Here is an 18,639-nt window from a genome sequence, read left to right on the forward strand (position 1 = left end):
CATGGATGTTTACATCGCCAGTAAAATTCAGAATTTTTTGATGTGTAGAAGCTGTCAAAGTAATCCGATAATGCGCTGCGGAAGGTATAAATCTGTCTAAATCCAACACTGAAAACAAAACTAACTCAAAGAGTGAGTCACTTTTACTCATTCGTACAAAGAAATTTCTAAAAGCGTAGCCCTAATATTTTTTTTTCTTTATTAGAGAGATTTTAAGCCGTTGACTAGTTCATCTCTATAAAATAGGAGGCCCCAGAGGGGGGATCTGCCTGCAAATTTTGTTACGGAGTTGGCTTACAATTCACATGTACTTAAATAGAAGCAATTAAAACAGATTCCATTAAAAAGACTAACAATACATGCAATGAGAAAAAAAAACAATCTGGTACATCAAAGTTATGTAGGGTTTTGAAAGAGATCGAAGCTCCACCGTAGGAGGGTTAATCCCCCGTCCGGCAGAGATGTCCCGTCAGCCAAAAGAAAGTTAAAAGGACCAAAATGTCCAGCGTCCTTAAGGAAATAAATAACTGTCGCTAAAGTGGAAGGTTCGTCGCCCAGTATGTCGCTAATGCTGTTGGGAAGTGCGTATTGCTCCCGTAGTTGTTGGTATGAAGTGAAGTGGTTCCACAAACGTAGCCCTAATAAAAAAATACCATAAACGAACGATATCCCAAATGACAGTACTATTTCACAAATGGTTTGCATGATACCCCGAACGCGTCGTTAAGCAAAATAACCATAGACATTTTATTAGGGAGGTCACTCAACCCATGAGTACCCTACGGTTTTATAAGCTTCTACATACGAATGAGTAAAATTGACATAATCCCTGAGTAAGATTCGTTTTCAGCGAAGGAACAAACATAGTAGCATTGCACTTAAACTAATCTTCGCTAAGGGAAATGGCCCTAATGTTGGCTTATGGATCTAAGTTTGGGTCCATCGCTAAAAATCTGATATTTAAGGTACAGAACTACTTCGGCCTAATCGCCCATTTTGGGCTTATCGAGCAGAAATTATCAAATAAATCCATGATTTCAGAGTTAACAAGTCAATTATGGGTTTGGTACGATACTTTAGTTAATAAGCTACCGAACGAAGTCAATGAGAACGCGTGATATGAAGGTTTGCACCCATAATTCACAAAAATAAAAGAAGCGCTCCGACCGAATCAATGTTCATCTTCATCCGATATGCCGAAGTGAATTCATTGGCGTTTCAATGCGTTAGGCCGAGTTTAGAATCCGTAGGCCGAGTTTGGTGTCAAGAAGCAGTGTTCGACTTTTGACAATATCTCAACGATTGGTTTCTCTTTATTAAATTTTACGATACGTACAGAGAGGTAAATAAATTTGGAAGCCATCAGTAATAATAACATTCCGTTTGGTCCTAAGTTTTGCTAGATAAAGAAAGACTCAGTGCGGGTTGTGCTTAATAGGCCGGAAATGGGGTAGTTAACCCTATCAATTTTATCTAGATGAACGCGTCATTGGAACGGTACTTGGATAGTTTTGGTCGCTATTGAAAATTTAGTCGATTTTAGAATTTATGTATGGGCCCAAATTAGGGGCATTTAGGCAAACATTACATCCATTTCCCCTATCAACTTTATCCAAAGCTTTTATCGTTGAGCGGTAGATGACGGGATTGTCTATTTCTATCATGCGTTTATTACGCGTAGGCGAAGATAATCGCTAGATAACTTAGAGCTTTACATACATTTGTCTCCTTTTTAAATTAATTCGTGATTCACCTAAAATTTTCCGGCAATGATCCCTAATTCTTCTGGACATTCCACTGAAATTCATTTCCAAACTTTGTATGGAATTTCCTGACCTTTTTCCGACAATTGCATTTCTGTCAAATTGTAAAAATGCCCATTAGAGGAATCATCTGCATCGTCGAGAACCGATCCCACAGGATTAACAATGATAGATTCTTATCTCAGTTCAAACAGTTGATGCACAGGTACCTACAATTTTAGGCTATACCATGAGGCCACGCGGCTAAATAAACATTGAACAAACCGAAATTTGCAACATATGGTTGATATTTCCAATCGTTCCTGTGAAAGTCAAAGATCTACGTTTGAGTAAATACGTATCAACCAACAACACACAGCTTCGCTTGCGAGGGGGGGGTGATTAGCGATCGGCGGGCGCGTAAATAGTAATACTGCAGCAGCACGAACAAACGCGGATAACAGTGTCCTGCTGGGCTCCGTGCAATACCTGCGTCAGATTCGGTCATACTGCTCTCGGTCGACGACGAACTGTCGGCGGAGGAAGAATACGGTGACGATTCCGCTTCCACTTCCGATTCCTCCTCCTCCTCTGCCTCTTCCTGTTCAGGTTCTACGGTAGCCTCTTCCTCGGCTTCCGGTTCCTCCTGATCTTCTTCGGATTCCTCCGCTTCTTCTTCCTCCTCCTCCTCTGCTTCTTCCTGTTCAATGCTCTCATCTCGATCACTCCCACTGCCTTCGTCCTCAATCCCGTTCTCGTCTTCCTCTAGGGCTTCTTCTTCCTGCTCCTCCTCCGAATCGCTTCCAATAGCCAGTTCTAAATTTACTCAAACGTTGGCAGAATGGGTCGATTAGAGAATAACATTCACGACAGAACGACGTGTTTACGGGACGAAAAATAAGAAAAACAAAAAAGCTATTCATAAACAAATACCTGACTCACCTTCTTTCTCTTTGCTGTCGATCGGTTTCACCTCCACCCGGATGACCTTCGTAGGTGTCTCGATGCTATTCTCAATGGTATCCGTAATTCTGCGAAATCGAAAGAATGGTTTTAGTGGATTTTCTGTTCAGAGGGAATGTGGGAAAGTGAACTGTCCCAACCTAATCTGACTAGCCGGTCGCCGTTTGGGCCGTTTGAAGTTCTTCCGTGCCTCATCCAGCAATGGGACAATATCCTTCTGTGCAATGTCGATCGCGTACTGGCCGCTATAGTTCTGGATGTCGATATCGACGTTTGCATTCAGCAGTATCTGTACGGCTTCTTTTTGGCCCCAGTAGGCAGCCGCATGCAGCGCCGTCCATCCGTCCACGTCTTGCTTGTCAAAGTCCCCCCGTCCGTCTAACAGTAAACTAAGCACTTTTGTGTATCCTTTGGCAGCTGCCACGTGCAGCGCTGTGGCACCCGTTTTCGGGTGTGGTTTATCACAGTCGGTACTGTCGGTGCGGAGCCATCGCTTGGCGTCGCTTAGCATAATCTTTTCCTCGGCCTGCCGAGCATCCTCACAGTCTATGCCCTGTTCATCGATGTGTCGCTGGATGAGATCCTCCATCGCGTCCGAGCAGGCCAGGTCCAGCGCCAACTCGCCGTCACTGTTGATCGACGCCAGATCGGCGCCGCTTTCTATTAGGTAGCGGGCTATACTGAGGAACCTGCCGAAAAGACAAGACCATCAAAATCGATACTCGTAAATTGTGAAAACTCAAGCGTATACAAACCCGCAGGAAGATGTGGCATGCAGGGGTGTCCATCCTTCGTTGTCTTTTCTGTTGACGTCGGCTCCGTTTTGAACCAGGAATTCCACCATATCCAGATTGTCATCTATGCATGCCTGTAACAGAGAATAAAAAAAAATACACCGACTTTAGCAACATAAATCAACGCGTTCCATTATTGGATGACGGATAAGCGGAAGCCACTTGTGATCGCGCCAGCAATCGTAGACCTCCACCAACCGAAGTCTGTAAAGTTTAAACATTCTACAAAAGTCTAAAAATAACCGCAACCAACGAGAAGCGCGCACAATATCGGCGGCTTCCAAAGCGCGGTCGATTGCCAATCATTTTTCCACCCTCTTTTGCGCCCTGCTCACTCAATTATATATTGGCCGTGTCCCGGAGGCAGCCAGCGGCCAGCCGAAATATACGTTCCCATTATTGGTTCCAAAAATATCTTTCTCGACTCACTGCTCCTCAAGGTTAATTGTTGCTCAGAGGAAGAAAGTCGACGCATACTACCTAACTACTTGCTCTGGTGGTGGCTTGAAAGTGGCCAATAAAAACGAAGTAAAGATCAAATTGTTAGCAGAATCGGCCGCGGGTGGTGGTAATACAAAGAGCTGGGTGGTTTCATTTCATCATATATTTCTATCGGGGGAGCACGCGTGCTCTCCACCACCAACAAAGCTGGGACCGGAGCTGGAGCCGGGACTGAAGATGAAATCATTCTTCAATTCACTGAATGAGTTTAAAAAGGATATTCTCGAAGTTGGGTAAATTATGGCTTCGGCAGCCATCGACTGTTTTCGGCAACCACAATTTAAACGTTAATTTCGATGTATTTTCTCACTAAAATACTTCGTTGAATGTATTTAAACGATTCCTTAGTCTTTCAGCTTCAATCCTAATACATTTTTACGACTGAGCAAACCTGTTATGCTAGGTGTTTCTTCAAAAGAAACATAAGCACATCAAAATACGGCTGATTTCGAGTTGCCGATAATAGAACAGCTGGTTAACACGCAGTTTAAACGGAAAGGTTGCCGAAGTAAAAGAGGCTGCCGACAATAGTCACACTCACCTGAGAAGTTTGGAGCGCGTTAAAAACGTTTTCAAACCGTTTTGGACAGTTTTGTTGATTGGAATGGATAGAATAGCTAGCAGCAGATGAATGTAAACAAACAGACACGTCATATGTGGTCGTGACACTGAGAAAATGCTAATAGAAGTGCGGAAGCTGCTTAGATTGACGAGAATACGTAAATTCCCCTACATATGTAGTAGAATGCTATGCGGAGGTTTTAAGCAATTAATTGTCAAAGGATCGCGGAGTAAACATACCGTAATGTGCAACGACCCCTTGATAGTAAACATAGAAATTAAGGGAGGCAGTATTTGGACATTGTATTGAATTAAGAAAGTAATAGATCGCATAGACACTAGGGTGCGTCAACTTAATATAGCGGATCACAACCCCTGGCTTCCCTCAGCTCTTTGCATTCGTATTGGGATCCCCAAGAACTGTGCCAAATTTGAAAGAATTTGGTTACGATCTGGATTTGCGGGAGAACTTTAAAATTTGTATGGGGAAATGTATGGGAAACGAAACAAAACTATTATTTTGCTTGACTAAATTTCGAAAATTTTAGCGATTTTTAAATTTTGGACAAGCAGTTGAACAGTTTCTGACCGTTTCCCATACATTTTATTTTAAAGATAATTAAGTACTTTGACTTTGGCGTGATGGATTCAGACCTTTATGGTTTACAGACTAACCAAGGTATTCTAAGATGTCCTGACTAATCTTCTGTACCTGATTAGCACAAAATGCAGGAATTATTTTTAATTTATCTCTGGACCAATCATTTCATGATTCATTTTTTATGTTCGTTGATTGTGTCCGGTGTCGAACATTTGCATGCAAGGAGTTTCAGATCGGATATTATTTTATTGGCATGAATCTGCTTCTCTATCTTCAAGAAGCTTCGTCTCAAGATATAGGGCTGGTAGCGATCAATGCTGTCAAAAATAGTGATTTTAGTGACCATAGTGACTTATAGTTGTAAAAAAAGTGACTAAAAAGTGACCTAAGGGTAGAAAATTAGTCGTTCTGATGGCATACAAAATGAATGTTTGATATTTTAGACTTATTCAATTGGATTCACATAAACACTTAAATATGTACGATAGGAACCTTTAAAGCGAAAGATTCAATAGAAAGTTTATGACTAAACCTCCAAGCTTCTACTACCTGGAAAACCCTGAGAAACCGGGAATTCTAAGGGAATTTTATTTTTCCTGAAAATACCTGGAAGTCTCATGGAATCTTATCATTATTCAGGAAATTTAATAATTTTCTTACTAGGAATGCATTTTAAAATAAAAACATTTTATATTCCTAGTTGTTTTCATTTACACATTGAATTTTATAGATCCACAATGGATTAATTTTCAGCAACAAATAGGGGAAATGACGGCTTCGGCATGACAGACTATTTTCGGCAACCCAAATTGAAACACTATTTTCACTGGATTTTCTTACGAAAACACTTCGCTGAATGCATGCAAACGATTCTTTATGCTTTCAGCTTCAATTTGACTATATTTTTACCACTGAGAAAAAGCAATCTAGCAGGGTTTTCTTGAAATGGAACACACGCTCTACAAATTATAGCTGATTTCGAGTTGCCGATAATAGAACAGCAGATTTACATGCAGTTCAAATGGAACGGTTGCCGAAGAAAAACTGGTTCTCACTAGAGAAGATTGAAGCTTTGTAAAAGCGTTTCAAAACAGTTTTTGACAATTCTTTTGACTGAAATTGTTAGAGCAGCTGGCAGCAAAAGATTGTAAACAAACCAATACTGCATATGTGTGCGTTCCATAGAGAAAAAGGCTATAGAAAGAAGGTCGCTGCTTAGGTTGCCGAGAATACGTAAATTCCCCTACTTTTTTTAAATTCAGAGGCTTTAAATGATTTAATAAATGATTTCCCACAAATTTTATAAATTCTGAACTAAAAAGTTATGATACCTCAAGAAATTTTCAAGAATCTGGAGTCAAATTCTTTGCACAGTTTTAAGGCTCATGGAATTTTATTATAATATCTAAGGACCTCATTCCACGGGAGTTCTGGGAAAATAATCTATGAGAAAAACATCAACTGCAATATGCTTTCATGGTAGTTCTGAGGAATTTTAGACTTCATGTGAAGCCTAAGCCTAAGATAGTAGACTCCAAGCGAATTTTGACGAGAAATCTCCGTTTAATATGGAATGGTATATTCTGAGGTCTTCAGAACTACTTTAAAGTCCCCAAAATATTCCTGAAGTTAATTAAATTGCCTTGAAGTTCTTTTATAGTTGGAGAAACTAGCCTGATGCTCGCTATACTTCTCTAAACTTTTTCGGACTTCCTAAAGTTCCCATAATTTTCCCAACGATCATGAATCTTCTCTAAAGTTTTAACAACTGAATTTCTCGAAACTTTTTTATAATTTTTATTAATTTACCTGCTCTGGAATATCTCTGCTCTGAGGATATCTGTTCTTTCTTGAAGTTTTTTTTGTTAAGAGCTTTATTAGCTAGATCAATATTTTTCTTAAAGTTTTCGGAATTTCTCATAAGTGTTTGCAGTTCTCATGAAGCTTGTTGTACTACCATGAATTTTATTGAACTGTTCTAAAAATGTTTAAACTTGCATGAACTTCTGGACTTATGTGAAAACCTCAATCATTTTCTTAACATCTCTAAAATTCTCTGAATATCTGGGAACTTCTTGAAATTTCCCGCTAATTTAATGAAACTGATGGAACTGAACTTTCCTCCATAGACTTTAATGAAGTTCTTCGAAATGTTTCTGAAGATCTCTGTACTTCTGTGAAGTTTTCGAAGTTATTCTGAAATTTCAGGAACTTCTTTAAGCTCCCGCAGCGAAATAATTAATGTAGTTCTATAATTTTCAATGAAGTTCTCAAGGTTTGTCTGAAGGCCTGAAAATTATCGAAACTAATTCATAACTTCTTCAATAGTCTAGAGTTTCCTGCTGGTTTTAAAAATGCCCAAAATATTTCTCAATTTCCTTAAAATTCTCTAGACTGCACTGAATATCTTCGTATTTTTTTTTAAACACAAGTTTTATAAAGTTTATAAACGCTCACGGAACATTGCCTTAAATCACCAATTTTTCCTGAAAAGCCTGGACATCCCAGAAGATGTGTATTAATTTGAAATTTTCGCTCCACAGTGCTTAAACGGTTCCAAATTGGGTCCTGCTTAGCCTCCAAAAAATTGAACTATTTTAGTAAGAAACTGACTTGGCACAAACCATTTCAAGTTTATATGAGAATTACTATGGGAAAACTTAGTCTTTTGTTCATGTCTATCTAACAATTCACCACATCGCTTTGCTTTTAAAAATGATAGCAGTGATTGTAGCAAATTTTCCCAGCTACAACTTTTTTGAAAACCACTTTTCAATCAAATGTAAGGAACAAAAGTTATTAATGATTCAAGTCACTGATGTCTTATGATTATGCTCATTCAACTGTTCAGCAGGCAACATTGGTGTTTCTGGTGCGAAGAATAGAGCACAAATATCATGGCTACTATGTCACACTGCAGAATACAGTGTTGCCCACAAAACAGCTACTTGATCATGCCATAAGATTATCAATCCCTTAAACAATTAATAAGAATATAATTTGCATTTGGCTGAAAAACGATATTCCGCCAAGTTGAAGCTTAGAAAATTTCCCGTAAGAATAATTATAGCAATATGGAAAATGGGTAGAAGACAATGAACATTTCCATGGTTTTCCCATAGTAATTTTCATATAAACTTCGAATAGTTTGTGCCAAGTCAGTTTCTTACCAAATGAGTTTTAATTTTGGGAGGGTAATCAGGACATGATTTGAAACCATTTGAGCACTGTGGAGCCAAAATTTCAAATTTTGCATCGGTCTAATGTGTATGCTTACCTTAATTACTCTAAATTGATCAAATGTTGCGGTAAATTTTCGGATATATATTTATAATTCCCTGAAGCTTCTAAAGTTTTCGTATCAATCATAGAATTCTTGGAATATCTCATAATTCAAATTTCCTTATGTTAATGCGATTTTTCTGATGTTATCTGATCGTCCTCGAAGTACTCGGAACTTCACTGAATATAATGAAACAATCTAAAAATATCTAAATTTCTTAGAAGTTCTCTGGAATTTCTCAAAAATATCGGTGCTTGTTAAAAGTTTTCGCCTTTTTTTAATTAATGGAACTTCGGTGATGTTCTCTAATCAACGTAGGGGAAAAGTTGGCTTCGGCAATACCTTAACTTATTATCGTCAGGGGGGTAAACAACGTTCTTGAGAGCTCAATTTTGGCATGTGGATACATTGTGTTTCAGAGAAACTATTGGCCAACTTTGAGTGCTCTAGGACTTTGTTTACCCCCTGACGATAATAGGTTAAGGTATTGCCGAAGCCAACATTTCCCCTAGCTAAATTTTCGTTTTTTTAGATCTTGAAATTTCCATGACATAACACCCTTGAAATACTCTCATATTTTCCGGAAGTTACTATAATTTTTATTGCGTTCCAGAAATCTCTGAGCAATCCGAAATTTCCGGAAATCCCGGTTTCTGCAATTTCCTTGAAATTTTTAGAACTGCCCTTTAATTCTCTGATCTGTTTTGATGTTCTCGGAACTTCCCTAAAACTATCAACTCTAATGAAAATCGCGGTTCTGCTTTAAAACAAATGAAATTCTTGTTAACACTTTTAAACTTCCCTGAAATTCTCTGGATTCTCTGGGTTCCTGAAATATTTCTGAAGTTTTCATAAATTTTCTGAAGGTCTCTGAACTGAATCTTTCGGAACATCTTAGGGGTTCTCTATTTTATTTCAGCACATCATGGAACTAATCTGATTTTGTCTAAACTCACGCTTATATATTTTTATCAATCAATACAATAGTCTGGGCTAAAGTTTCGGGGACTTCTCCTTAAGATCTCTGGAATTCCCCAAAGATCTCTAGATCTAGCTTTTCTGAGATCAATAGAACTTCAAAACTCAGGGAACTTTATTTAGCCAAGTGAGTGGACATCCTGTAGATAGAGAACGATTAAACGAAAAAAAAAAAACTCTATACAAGGTAGTCAACTTCGAATTGTTCAAAAATTATAACAAAATGTAGGCCTATTCAGAAGAATGATCAATCTTGAAATAAATTCACGTTTAAAAAAGACTGGCTTGAAAAAAGTGACCAAGTCACTAAAAAGTGACTCGTTACCAGCCCTGAAGATATGTCTCGCTCAGGGTTTATACTAGAACTAATTCACTCGGAAAACAGCAGCAAACGAGTTCAAAAAACTGTCTTCAAATGACGCCAAAAGAAATTCTAAAAATTTCAGCTGTTCTGCAAAATTACCGTTTGCCCGCGCGCGAACAGATTGCGAGCGAAAGAAAAGAGTAGAATTTTTTGTAATTTTGAGAATTTTTGATACTTTACCGCAGTGAAAGACATAATATGAAAATTGTAAACAGATGTGTAAACAAAATATTATAATTAGGTATATGATATACAATTGATTAATTCCATGTAACATTGCCTCCTAAAATTTGAACTTATTTAGTGAGAAACTGACTTGGCACAAACCATTTGAAATTAAAATGGGAATTACTATGGAGAAACCATAATTTCGGTATATATCCATCTCAAAATTCACTAGTTCACTCTATTTAATTTAGAAAAAATAGTTGAGCTTGTTGAAAATTTTCTCAGCTACAACTTTGTTCCAGACCAGTTTTCGATCAAATGTAAGGAACAAAAGTTATTAATGATTCAAGTCACTGATGTCTTATGATTATGCTCAATTATCTGTTCAGCAGGCAACATTGGTGTTTATGGCGCGTAGAATAGAGGACAAAAATCATGGCTACTATGTCACATTGCAGAATACAGTGTTGCCCACAATACAGTTGCTTAATCTTGCGATAAGATTATCAATCTCTTAAACAATTAATAACTATTTAATTTGACGTTAGGCTGAAAAGCGATTTTCTGCAAAGTTGTAGCTGATAAAAATTCCCATATTAATAGAATTTGTTAACTGTACAATATGTAAAAGGCTAAAAGACAATGAACAAAAAGTTTTGTTTTCCCATAGTAATTTCCATATAAACTTCAAATGGTTTGTGCCAGATCAGTTTCTTATCAAATGAGTTTGACCTTTCGGAGGCTAATCGGGATTCGATTTGAAACCGTTTGAACACTGAACACTGAACACTTCAAATTTTGCATCAGTCTAATAGTATATGTACTGCGAGGTTTTGTGTAATGTTATAAGATGTTACTGTTGGAAGAAGATTCTCTTTTCGCGCTGATACATACGGGTCCACTTCTTCGTGTTTGGTCCGTCATACAGCAGTGGTTTGACGATAACTTTATATATATTTGACATTTGAAACCCATTCCCATCTAAAATGTTTTGCAAAAGTAGGTCTTAAACTGGCTCAACTAATAAGTCCTCACTAATTTTCAAACTGGCATAAGTTCCTGTTGGCCCGTAACATGCCAGGAAGAAATATAATCATCTTGAATATGTAGTTCTACGAGCTGCATAAATGGTGTCATGAACATTTGGGTCAGCTTTACGCGCACACAAATCATCAACGAATCAGCACATTTCAATGTAATTTGTAATAATTTTACCTAAGTAGCCGGATCGTCACATCATTATCACGGTCGAGCTGACTAAAGCGACGCATCGTGCCCAACTGGCAGGCAGACCAAAATAAAGCAAAACTGCATCGCGAAAACACTAATCTGCAGAGCACCCCGCTGTATTTATAGTCAACCATGGGCAACACACGGTCACTGAGCGGAGTAGAATGGCGACGGTCAAAGGGGTGTGGCGGCGGGGATAAGCAGGTACAGAGTTCACACTACGCTACTACATCGGGCACCGCACGGGTGAGATAATGGTGCGGTTTATTTTTATTATTATTGCAGTTTTATATTGTTTCAAATATATAATAATACCCATAGCCGCTGCCGGTCGGTCGGTTAGGCAGAGCGAGCAGTGTCCCGTGGTGCATGGCGCGAGACATGATATCTCCTTGCTTTTTCGCTACTTTTACACCCTATTACTGGTCAACTGAACGAGATATACGGTGATGCATCAATCGGTGAGTGGTGTGTTAGCTAAATTTTGGCTAGCTTACCTTACAGCTAAATAATCGACGATCTAACGGATGAGATACATATACTTTTAACCGGTTCGTCTTTGAAGGAAAAACGTGACCTACCTCAATCGAAAGAGGGTGTGAGCGTAATGAACTTCACTGACTAATAAATTCTTGATGGAGACACCTGGTAGTTTTTTTTTTTGAATTTCTAGCGTCGACGTGCCTGATGGTGAACGACAAATGTGCAGTTTGCACTCCTATGGGTCGTACACGTAACATACAATTTATGACTAAAGTAAACTGCTGCCTTCCTTTAGTTGGGAGTATTTTCGTTCTTGTTCTGGCTGCGGCAGCGGTTAGTCGCCGTACGGTCTGCAGCAGAGTTCATTAGCGCAAAATGGGTGGAATAATATATATAGCCGGTGATATAATGTTTAAAAGTGTCGTCAGGTGGAAGCAGTGAAGGAAACGTAAGGTGATCGTGTGAACATTTCATTCCATTCGTTCAGAGGTTATTGCCTCAATGAATGGGATACGTGGACTAGAAAAGAGTTTTTTTGTTTTTACAGATGACATCAAATACTATTTTGGCAATGGAAGCCCTCTCAAGAGGTGAAACAGCCAGACTCTACTAATGAAGGCGAAACCAGTTTAAACCAGAGAGGCAAATATAGTTCTATTTTAAAAAATCCTGATTTCTACCGGTTTTGCTGTTCAATAAATCGGAAATTTCCCGGATTAATAAATTATGTATTTAGTCAATAATTGAAAATTTGTTGAAAACACATTTACAGGGTGATTATTGCCGATTTTACTTGTATGAAATTAATTAATATATGTTTAAGTATTTTTGATTTAAAGTGTGTACAAATTCATATACATTGGAGTCATAACAAGGGGTCCATAAGTGTGTTTAAGTAGAATCAGATAGCAATTGCGACTTTCACTCTTGTTTCAATACTGATCCTATGAAAGTTGTGGAGATTTTTAGGAATTCTCTTAGAAGTCTATTCGATCTTTCCTACGATGTTTCGTCTGATTTATCACCATCAGTATTTTCTGACTTCCGCAGAAAGATTATATCTAATCTAATCTAACACCAACACAGCCAGTTCTTGAAAGCATCCTGGAAAATGATATATGTTTCACATCGAAGATACGTCACACATATCAAAACGGCCAGGCCTACTGTGCAGCATTTAAGGGGCAAGATGATTCAGAAAACATCGGGCCTGTTTATATCGAAGATTTAAACACGATGCTTCAGAATCCAATAAATGGATGAAACGTGGACATCTCGTACCATACGTTCCGATTTTGGTAATGATTGGTTGGTCGTTCGAAGCATCAAAGCTAGAAAGGTTAAGTGATGCTCCATTTTCTTCTGACGGTTGGGGCATGAGCACAAACTCTTGTCCTAGCCTTTTATGACTTATGGCTATAGCGCAATTACTCGCTTTCTGAAAAGAGAAGAGGGAAAGGAAAAGGAGAAGGACAAAGGGAAAAGGCTTATCTGAAATCTATGAACATAAACAATATTTTTGATTTGAAATATACAATATAGAAATGCATAACGGCGCGGTGGTCTCTACACAAGTCTTGTCACTATTATCAAGTCATAAAAAGTAATAAGGACTGAAATGTGATCCTTTGATTACTGGAAAATCCAGATGCTTGGGACTAGCAATCATCCCCAATGTGTAAAAACTGGTGATCTCAAACTGGGCAATACCAGCGCCGGCCGCGCCCTAAAGCAGGTCAAGAAAGGAATGGGTAGGAATGTGTTGACGTGACACTCGCTTTGATGGAAGCTGAGAAATCCTCCGCACTTCCACGTGGAATCACTGGGTTGTTGGGTAAGATGGTTGGGTCTGCAGCAGGGTTCGTTTTGGTAAACGATAAGCTTAAGGGGAGGTTTACTAGGATTTTTCAAAAAAATTGATTTTTTTTTGCATAAAATGAAAGCTACAAGTGTGTAGAATATGTGGCCAAAAGGATTTTACGATCCGAAACATATTTAGCGAGTTATGGCGCTTTGAGTGAACCTTTGTCATGCGCGCTGAGGGACGCTCAGGTAACTTTAAACGCGTTTTTCTCGAAACCATATTTTTTATAACAACTTAGAGCATAGGGCTTGAACAAATGATCCGATTTACAATCGGAAAATTGCGCTTTGAAGGATACTATTTTTTGTATGGCTTATACCTAAAATGAAAAAATTGTTAGTTACTATTTTTTAAGCAAGGTCAAAGTGAGAGGGTGTGCACTCGAAGTTCTGCAGCAAAACCTGACTGACACTCCTCCACGCGAGCCGCCATTTTGAGCCGCCATTTTGTTTTTTTTACCTTCAAAAAATTTCCAAGTATTCAGGAATAGTGGACAAATATAATTATCGAAACCGGAAGTTCGTATGTCTTTTCATTCTCCTGAAAAAAAAATCCAAAGCTCAACTGTTTTTCAGCCAAATCCAAGTAAACCTCCCCTTAAGTGAAATATAAATAGATAAATAAAGATAAAAAGAACGATCTCGCTGAGTGGCCAAGTGAATCTGTATCAAGCTGCTAAGCAAAGTTCCAGCGCAGTAGTCCAAATCGTTTGCTTGATGAGGATCAACATCCGGTCTGGCTGTCTGGTAAAACTTGAATGAAATGTCCTGAATCGAGTGCTCTTTTGATAGGTTCATCACTCTAACTTGCTCAGCAGTGTGATCAAGACATCGTGGGTCCAATGAAGGATTTACTTCGTTTTGTAAACTGCTTAAGCAGTGAATAGCAGGGACGTAGCTCTAATATTTCTTTGATAATCTTGCAGGATGGCTGCACTCGGCAACACTCCCTTCACCCTTTCTCCTCTAACCAACGCTGACCGATCGTCCAACACTCCTTCCCACCAACACAAAAAAAAACTTCACTTCCTCTTCCAAACCTTCAACAAACGACTAAATCTATACACCAAAAATAGTTTATTGTTCGATAAGTCCATTCCGGATTCACTACCATTAATGCCTTGTATATCGAATAATCACACTCACGGAAAAATAGAAAAAAAAATCGTGACAGCTCTTCTGACTTCCGCAGAATGATTATGTTAACTTGAAGTTAATAAAATACCTATGCTTTAAAAATTTACATAAATCCAGGAAACATCTTTAAACGTGCTCCGGAAGCTTCTTTAAATTAGCCTCGGATTTTTATTCTGGAAAGCTCCATAAGTCCTTTTAGTTTCTCCTGAAAATGTCGTCTGATTTTCCACGAAGGTTTTGCTGATCTCCTGCGGAAAATTCTCCTAGCTTCTCTCCGGAAAATCTTCTTTTGTTTCCCGCATCTAGTGCATCATATTTTTGCAGGAAATATTCAGAATCGTCATCAATCTTCTATCTATCTACTCAGCGTGTGAGCAGCTAACCACAGCAAAACAAACTCTTTCCAGCATCGAAGACACAGCACGCTTGTCCCGTTGCCGTTAAGCGAGCTTCCTAATGCAAATTAAAATGAATTCCGCAATGTTTGTGATAGCAAATAGCGAACGAAAGCGGCATCATATAATGTTTCCGCGATTTTCGCGACTGAAAGTTCAAATCCGTGATAATCGCCAAATCCGCACCTGTTGTAACAGCCCTGCAACATCACCTCTGACTTAAACAAAAAAGGCGTTCAAAAATAACCGTTTAGAGATAATCATATAATTTTTTGAGCAGAATTGCTCTACAATACGTCTACTTTGAAGAACAAAATATGAGATGAGATTTACAATAACATGTTGATGATCTAGATCTCCAAAATCTCATGGAATCATGAATTTGCATAAATAGTCTCTCTAAAAAAAAATAAGCCTAAACCATAGCAGGAGAAACGCAGTATTAAAAGTTCATCAAATCTTCCTGGAGTTCTATAAGCCAAATAACTTTTTGTGCAAAACAAAGATGTGTTACTAAAATATTTATCATTCTCCAAATTGTCCTGACGATATTTTACAGGTTAATCGAAATCTATGTCCACTCAGAACTGTTGAGCATTTTGTACTTCACGGACACTCATCACATCATTTAAAATTATGAATTGTGTTAAAAACAATTGTTGGATTATCCAAATCATCCCAGATATCTGATCTTGAAATTGTGCAGACTCAACAAAGTAGGGTTAACTACCCCATTCCCGGCCTATTAAGCACAACCCACACTTAGTCTTTCTTCATCTAGCGTAGTTTAGCACCAACGGAATGCTATTATTACAGATGGCTTCCAAATTTAGTTACCTTTCCATATGTACCGTTAGTTCTGATCAGGGGTCGCGCAATATTTGTTTATTGTTGAAAATGCAAAACTGCTCCAACTTGGTTTACGGATTTTCTAGGGCTTATTAGCCATTGAAACGCCATTGGGATTTTCTTTGACCTATCGAACGGAAAGAAAAGTGAATTCGCGTGCGCCTTTTGTACACTTCAAGTGCGCCTTTTGCTTTCGAGATCTTATTTTGCGTTCTTCGACCCACTTCATCTTGCAGCTATTGAATAGAAGCATCATATCAAATCATAAATGTATTTGATGTTTTGTGCTCGATAGGCCGGGAATGGGAGATTAGGTCAAAGTAGATTTTTCCCCTATGCGATGATTCGACTTAATAATAGAATGGGTAAACCTTCGTGAAACCCAATAATGGTTTTCCGAAATGCCTAGAGTTCAGATCATTTTTTTTTTATTATAGTAAGACCAAAAGAAATTTTAAAAATTTACTCTGTAAGCTATCGTGGTAGAAATAACGGCAAAATTGCTGTTTGTCCCGTGCACGAACAGATTGCAAGTGAGAGAAAAATGTACAATAATTTTGAGGATTTTTTGATACTTTACCACTAGTGAAAGACATAATATGAAAGTTGTAAACAGATGTGTAAACAAGAGCATATAATGGTGTATGTGATATAACATTGATTGATTACAAGTAACATTGCAAGTTTATAAAGGTTTAAAAGATTCGTCAAGACCAAATTAAGGCCTACAAGACTATGATAAAACCGAAAGCGTTTCTTGGGATGAGTATATATGATCTTTCGGGGTGCGATTTGGATATTCCCGAATTTTTCCCGGCAAATCCGAATTACCGGTTTTTCCCGGATTTCTCGGTTGGATGGACACCCTGATATTACCACTAAATTAAAAGCAATTGAGTTCGTATTACAGCTATATTTTGATTATCCCAACATCATTTTAAATTCCCCAAACATTTTGAAGACCAAGTTGTCCGAACACCTGCCAACCATGTGACGACCTGAATGAAATACACAACCATAAAAATGTTCAATCAGTTTGTTAAAATCCTGAAGAATTACTAGGTATTCATGCCAGGATTTTTTTAAGATGACCGGGATCAGTTTTTTTTCGAACATCATAATTCGTTTGCCAAATTGTTAAACCCTTCAAAACCCCATTTCTACGACTGTCTCACATATGAGTCACGATTTAACTTTTATAGCATGTTTCTTTTATTGCTGCAGATATTCGCTGCGACACATAGGTCACCCGCGGACAATGACCGTTTATTGAGTTAATTTCTTTATTATTTATTTACTTTTTCGTTACATTGCATCACCGCGCTGAGTAGAACAGCCCAGCGTTACGACACATATGCTACGAACAAAAGCAAATCAACAACTGCCACAGTTAAAAAACAAGTTGCTGACTCATAATGCATCCTCGGGAGAACGTAGTCAGCGGCACTTTCTTTTATGTGTATGTACTTAAGAATTGTAAGGGAATAAGTCACAATCACTTCACCCAACTCCACAGTTTTTTTTCCCCATATATGTCAGAGCCGAAGTTACATTGCCTGTCTGGAGCACAAAACCAATCGATCGAATACGATTAATTTGCGATAGCTAAATTATACAATGTTGTAAGTTGAATGTCACTCTTGTCGCGGCCGGTAAAGGCATTTCAAAACGACAAATATTCTCATGTCCAAATCGTATTGTTCGTATATTAATCTCGAGCAACGTTATGAATAAAACATTAAATGGGCCCAAGTTGGGTACCTACCTACCCAACAGTCCCAACAAAACCAGAAATGCCAAATATTGTCAACATTTACTCACGGAGGTCCTCCGTCGGTCGTGGCGGTCGCTGGCATACACAATGAGTACACATGTTCATATGCAACATCAGCCAGTAGCAGGTTGGAGCTGTAGATCACTGGGCAAATAGAAAGTGAAATTGGGCGAAACCTAAAATGTGAAGCAATGGATTCAGCTTGAAGACAAAGTGCAAGTGCACGACAACGTGATGGAATTCCTTAGACTGGGGGAGGCCCTGTAGCTGCGGTGACTGACGACGTGGGTCAATTTGCAAACGAAATGAATTATGGTTACGTTATAATGTCTTTAAGTGTGGCCACGTTGTCAAATCAAAGCCGATTGATTGTTAAGGGTGACGACTGTGTATGTTTGCATTGACGTCGTGGTAATTCAACTTGCATTTTACTTAGACTACTTTAATATGGAATGCAACTTGCAAGCAAGAGACTTTACGATCAAAAGCATCGAATTAATGTAATAGGAGAAATGGCTCTAATGTTGGCCTATGGATCTAAGATTGGGCCCATCGCTAAAAATCTGCTATTTATCAATTTTATCTAGATGGTCGCGTCATTGGGACTGTACTAATGGATATTTTTGGTAGCTATTGAAAATTTAGTCGATTGCTTAATTTATTTATGGGCCCAAGTTAGGGGCATTACATCCATTTCCCCTAGATAGAAAAAAAGATGAAGATCCTAGACTTAGAATTTATTTTTCAAGATTTTAGGATTTGAAGAATTAATTTTTTTTTAGATCTCTGATTTTGACAAATGTTTAAGATCCTGAACAGATTTTTTTTCCTCGATTTGTTTTCCGTGCTGAGCACCAATGCTACCGATGCCAGGGAGGCAGCTCCCTCACCTGGACCCTACCTATTGACCCATCAACTCATGAACCGGGGACCAACGGCTTTATTTTCCTGTT

General features: G+C 38.4%; 1 protein-coding gene across 10 annotated transcripts in view; it reads right to left on the reverse strand.

Moving 5' to 3' along the window:
- The window catches only part of Mbs (Myosin binding subunit), a 175,794-nt gene that overhangs the window by 85,935 nt on the left and 71,220 nt on the right, over nt 1-18,639 (reverse strand). For 6 of the 10 annotated variants that reach the window (XM_065218435.1, XM_065218436.1, XM_065218442.1 and 3 more), the window contains exons 3-6: nt 3,461-3,573; nt 2,846-3,394; nt 2,685-2,773; nt 2,232-2,558 (exon numbers count right to left, since the gene is read on the reverse strand). In XM_065218435.1, coding sequence (XP_065074507.1) covers nt 2,232-2,558; nt 2,685-2,773; nt 2,846-3,394; nt 3,461-3,573 — 1,078 coding nt within the window. The remainder of the gene's footprint in view (nt 1-2,231; nt 2,559-2,684; nt 2,774-2,845; nt 3,395-3,460; nt 3,574-18,639) is intronic. The other 4 variants (XM_065218441.1, XM_065218438.1, XM_065218440.1 and 1 more) reach the window with 1 other exon arrangement.

The sequence above is a fragment of the Ochlerotatus camptorhynchus genome, unplaced genomic scaffold (genome assembly GCF_037179485.1).
Source record: "Ochlerotatus camptorhynchus isolate MF236.1 unplaced genomic scaffold, CSIRO-AGI_Acam_v1.1 ptg000086l, whole genome shotgun sequence".
Lineage (NCBI taxonomy): Eukaryota > Metazoa > Arthropoda > Insecta > Diptera > Culicidae > Ochlerotatus > Ochlerotatus camptorhynchus.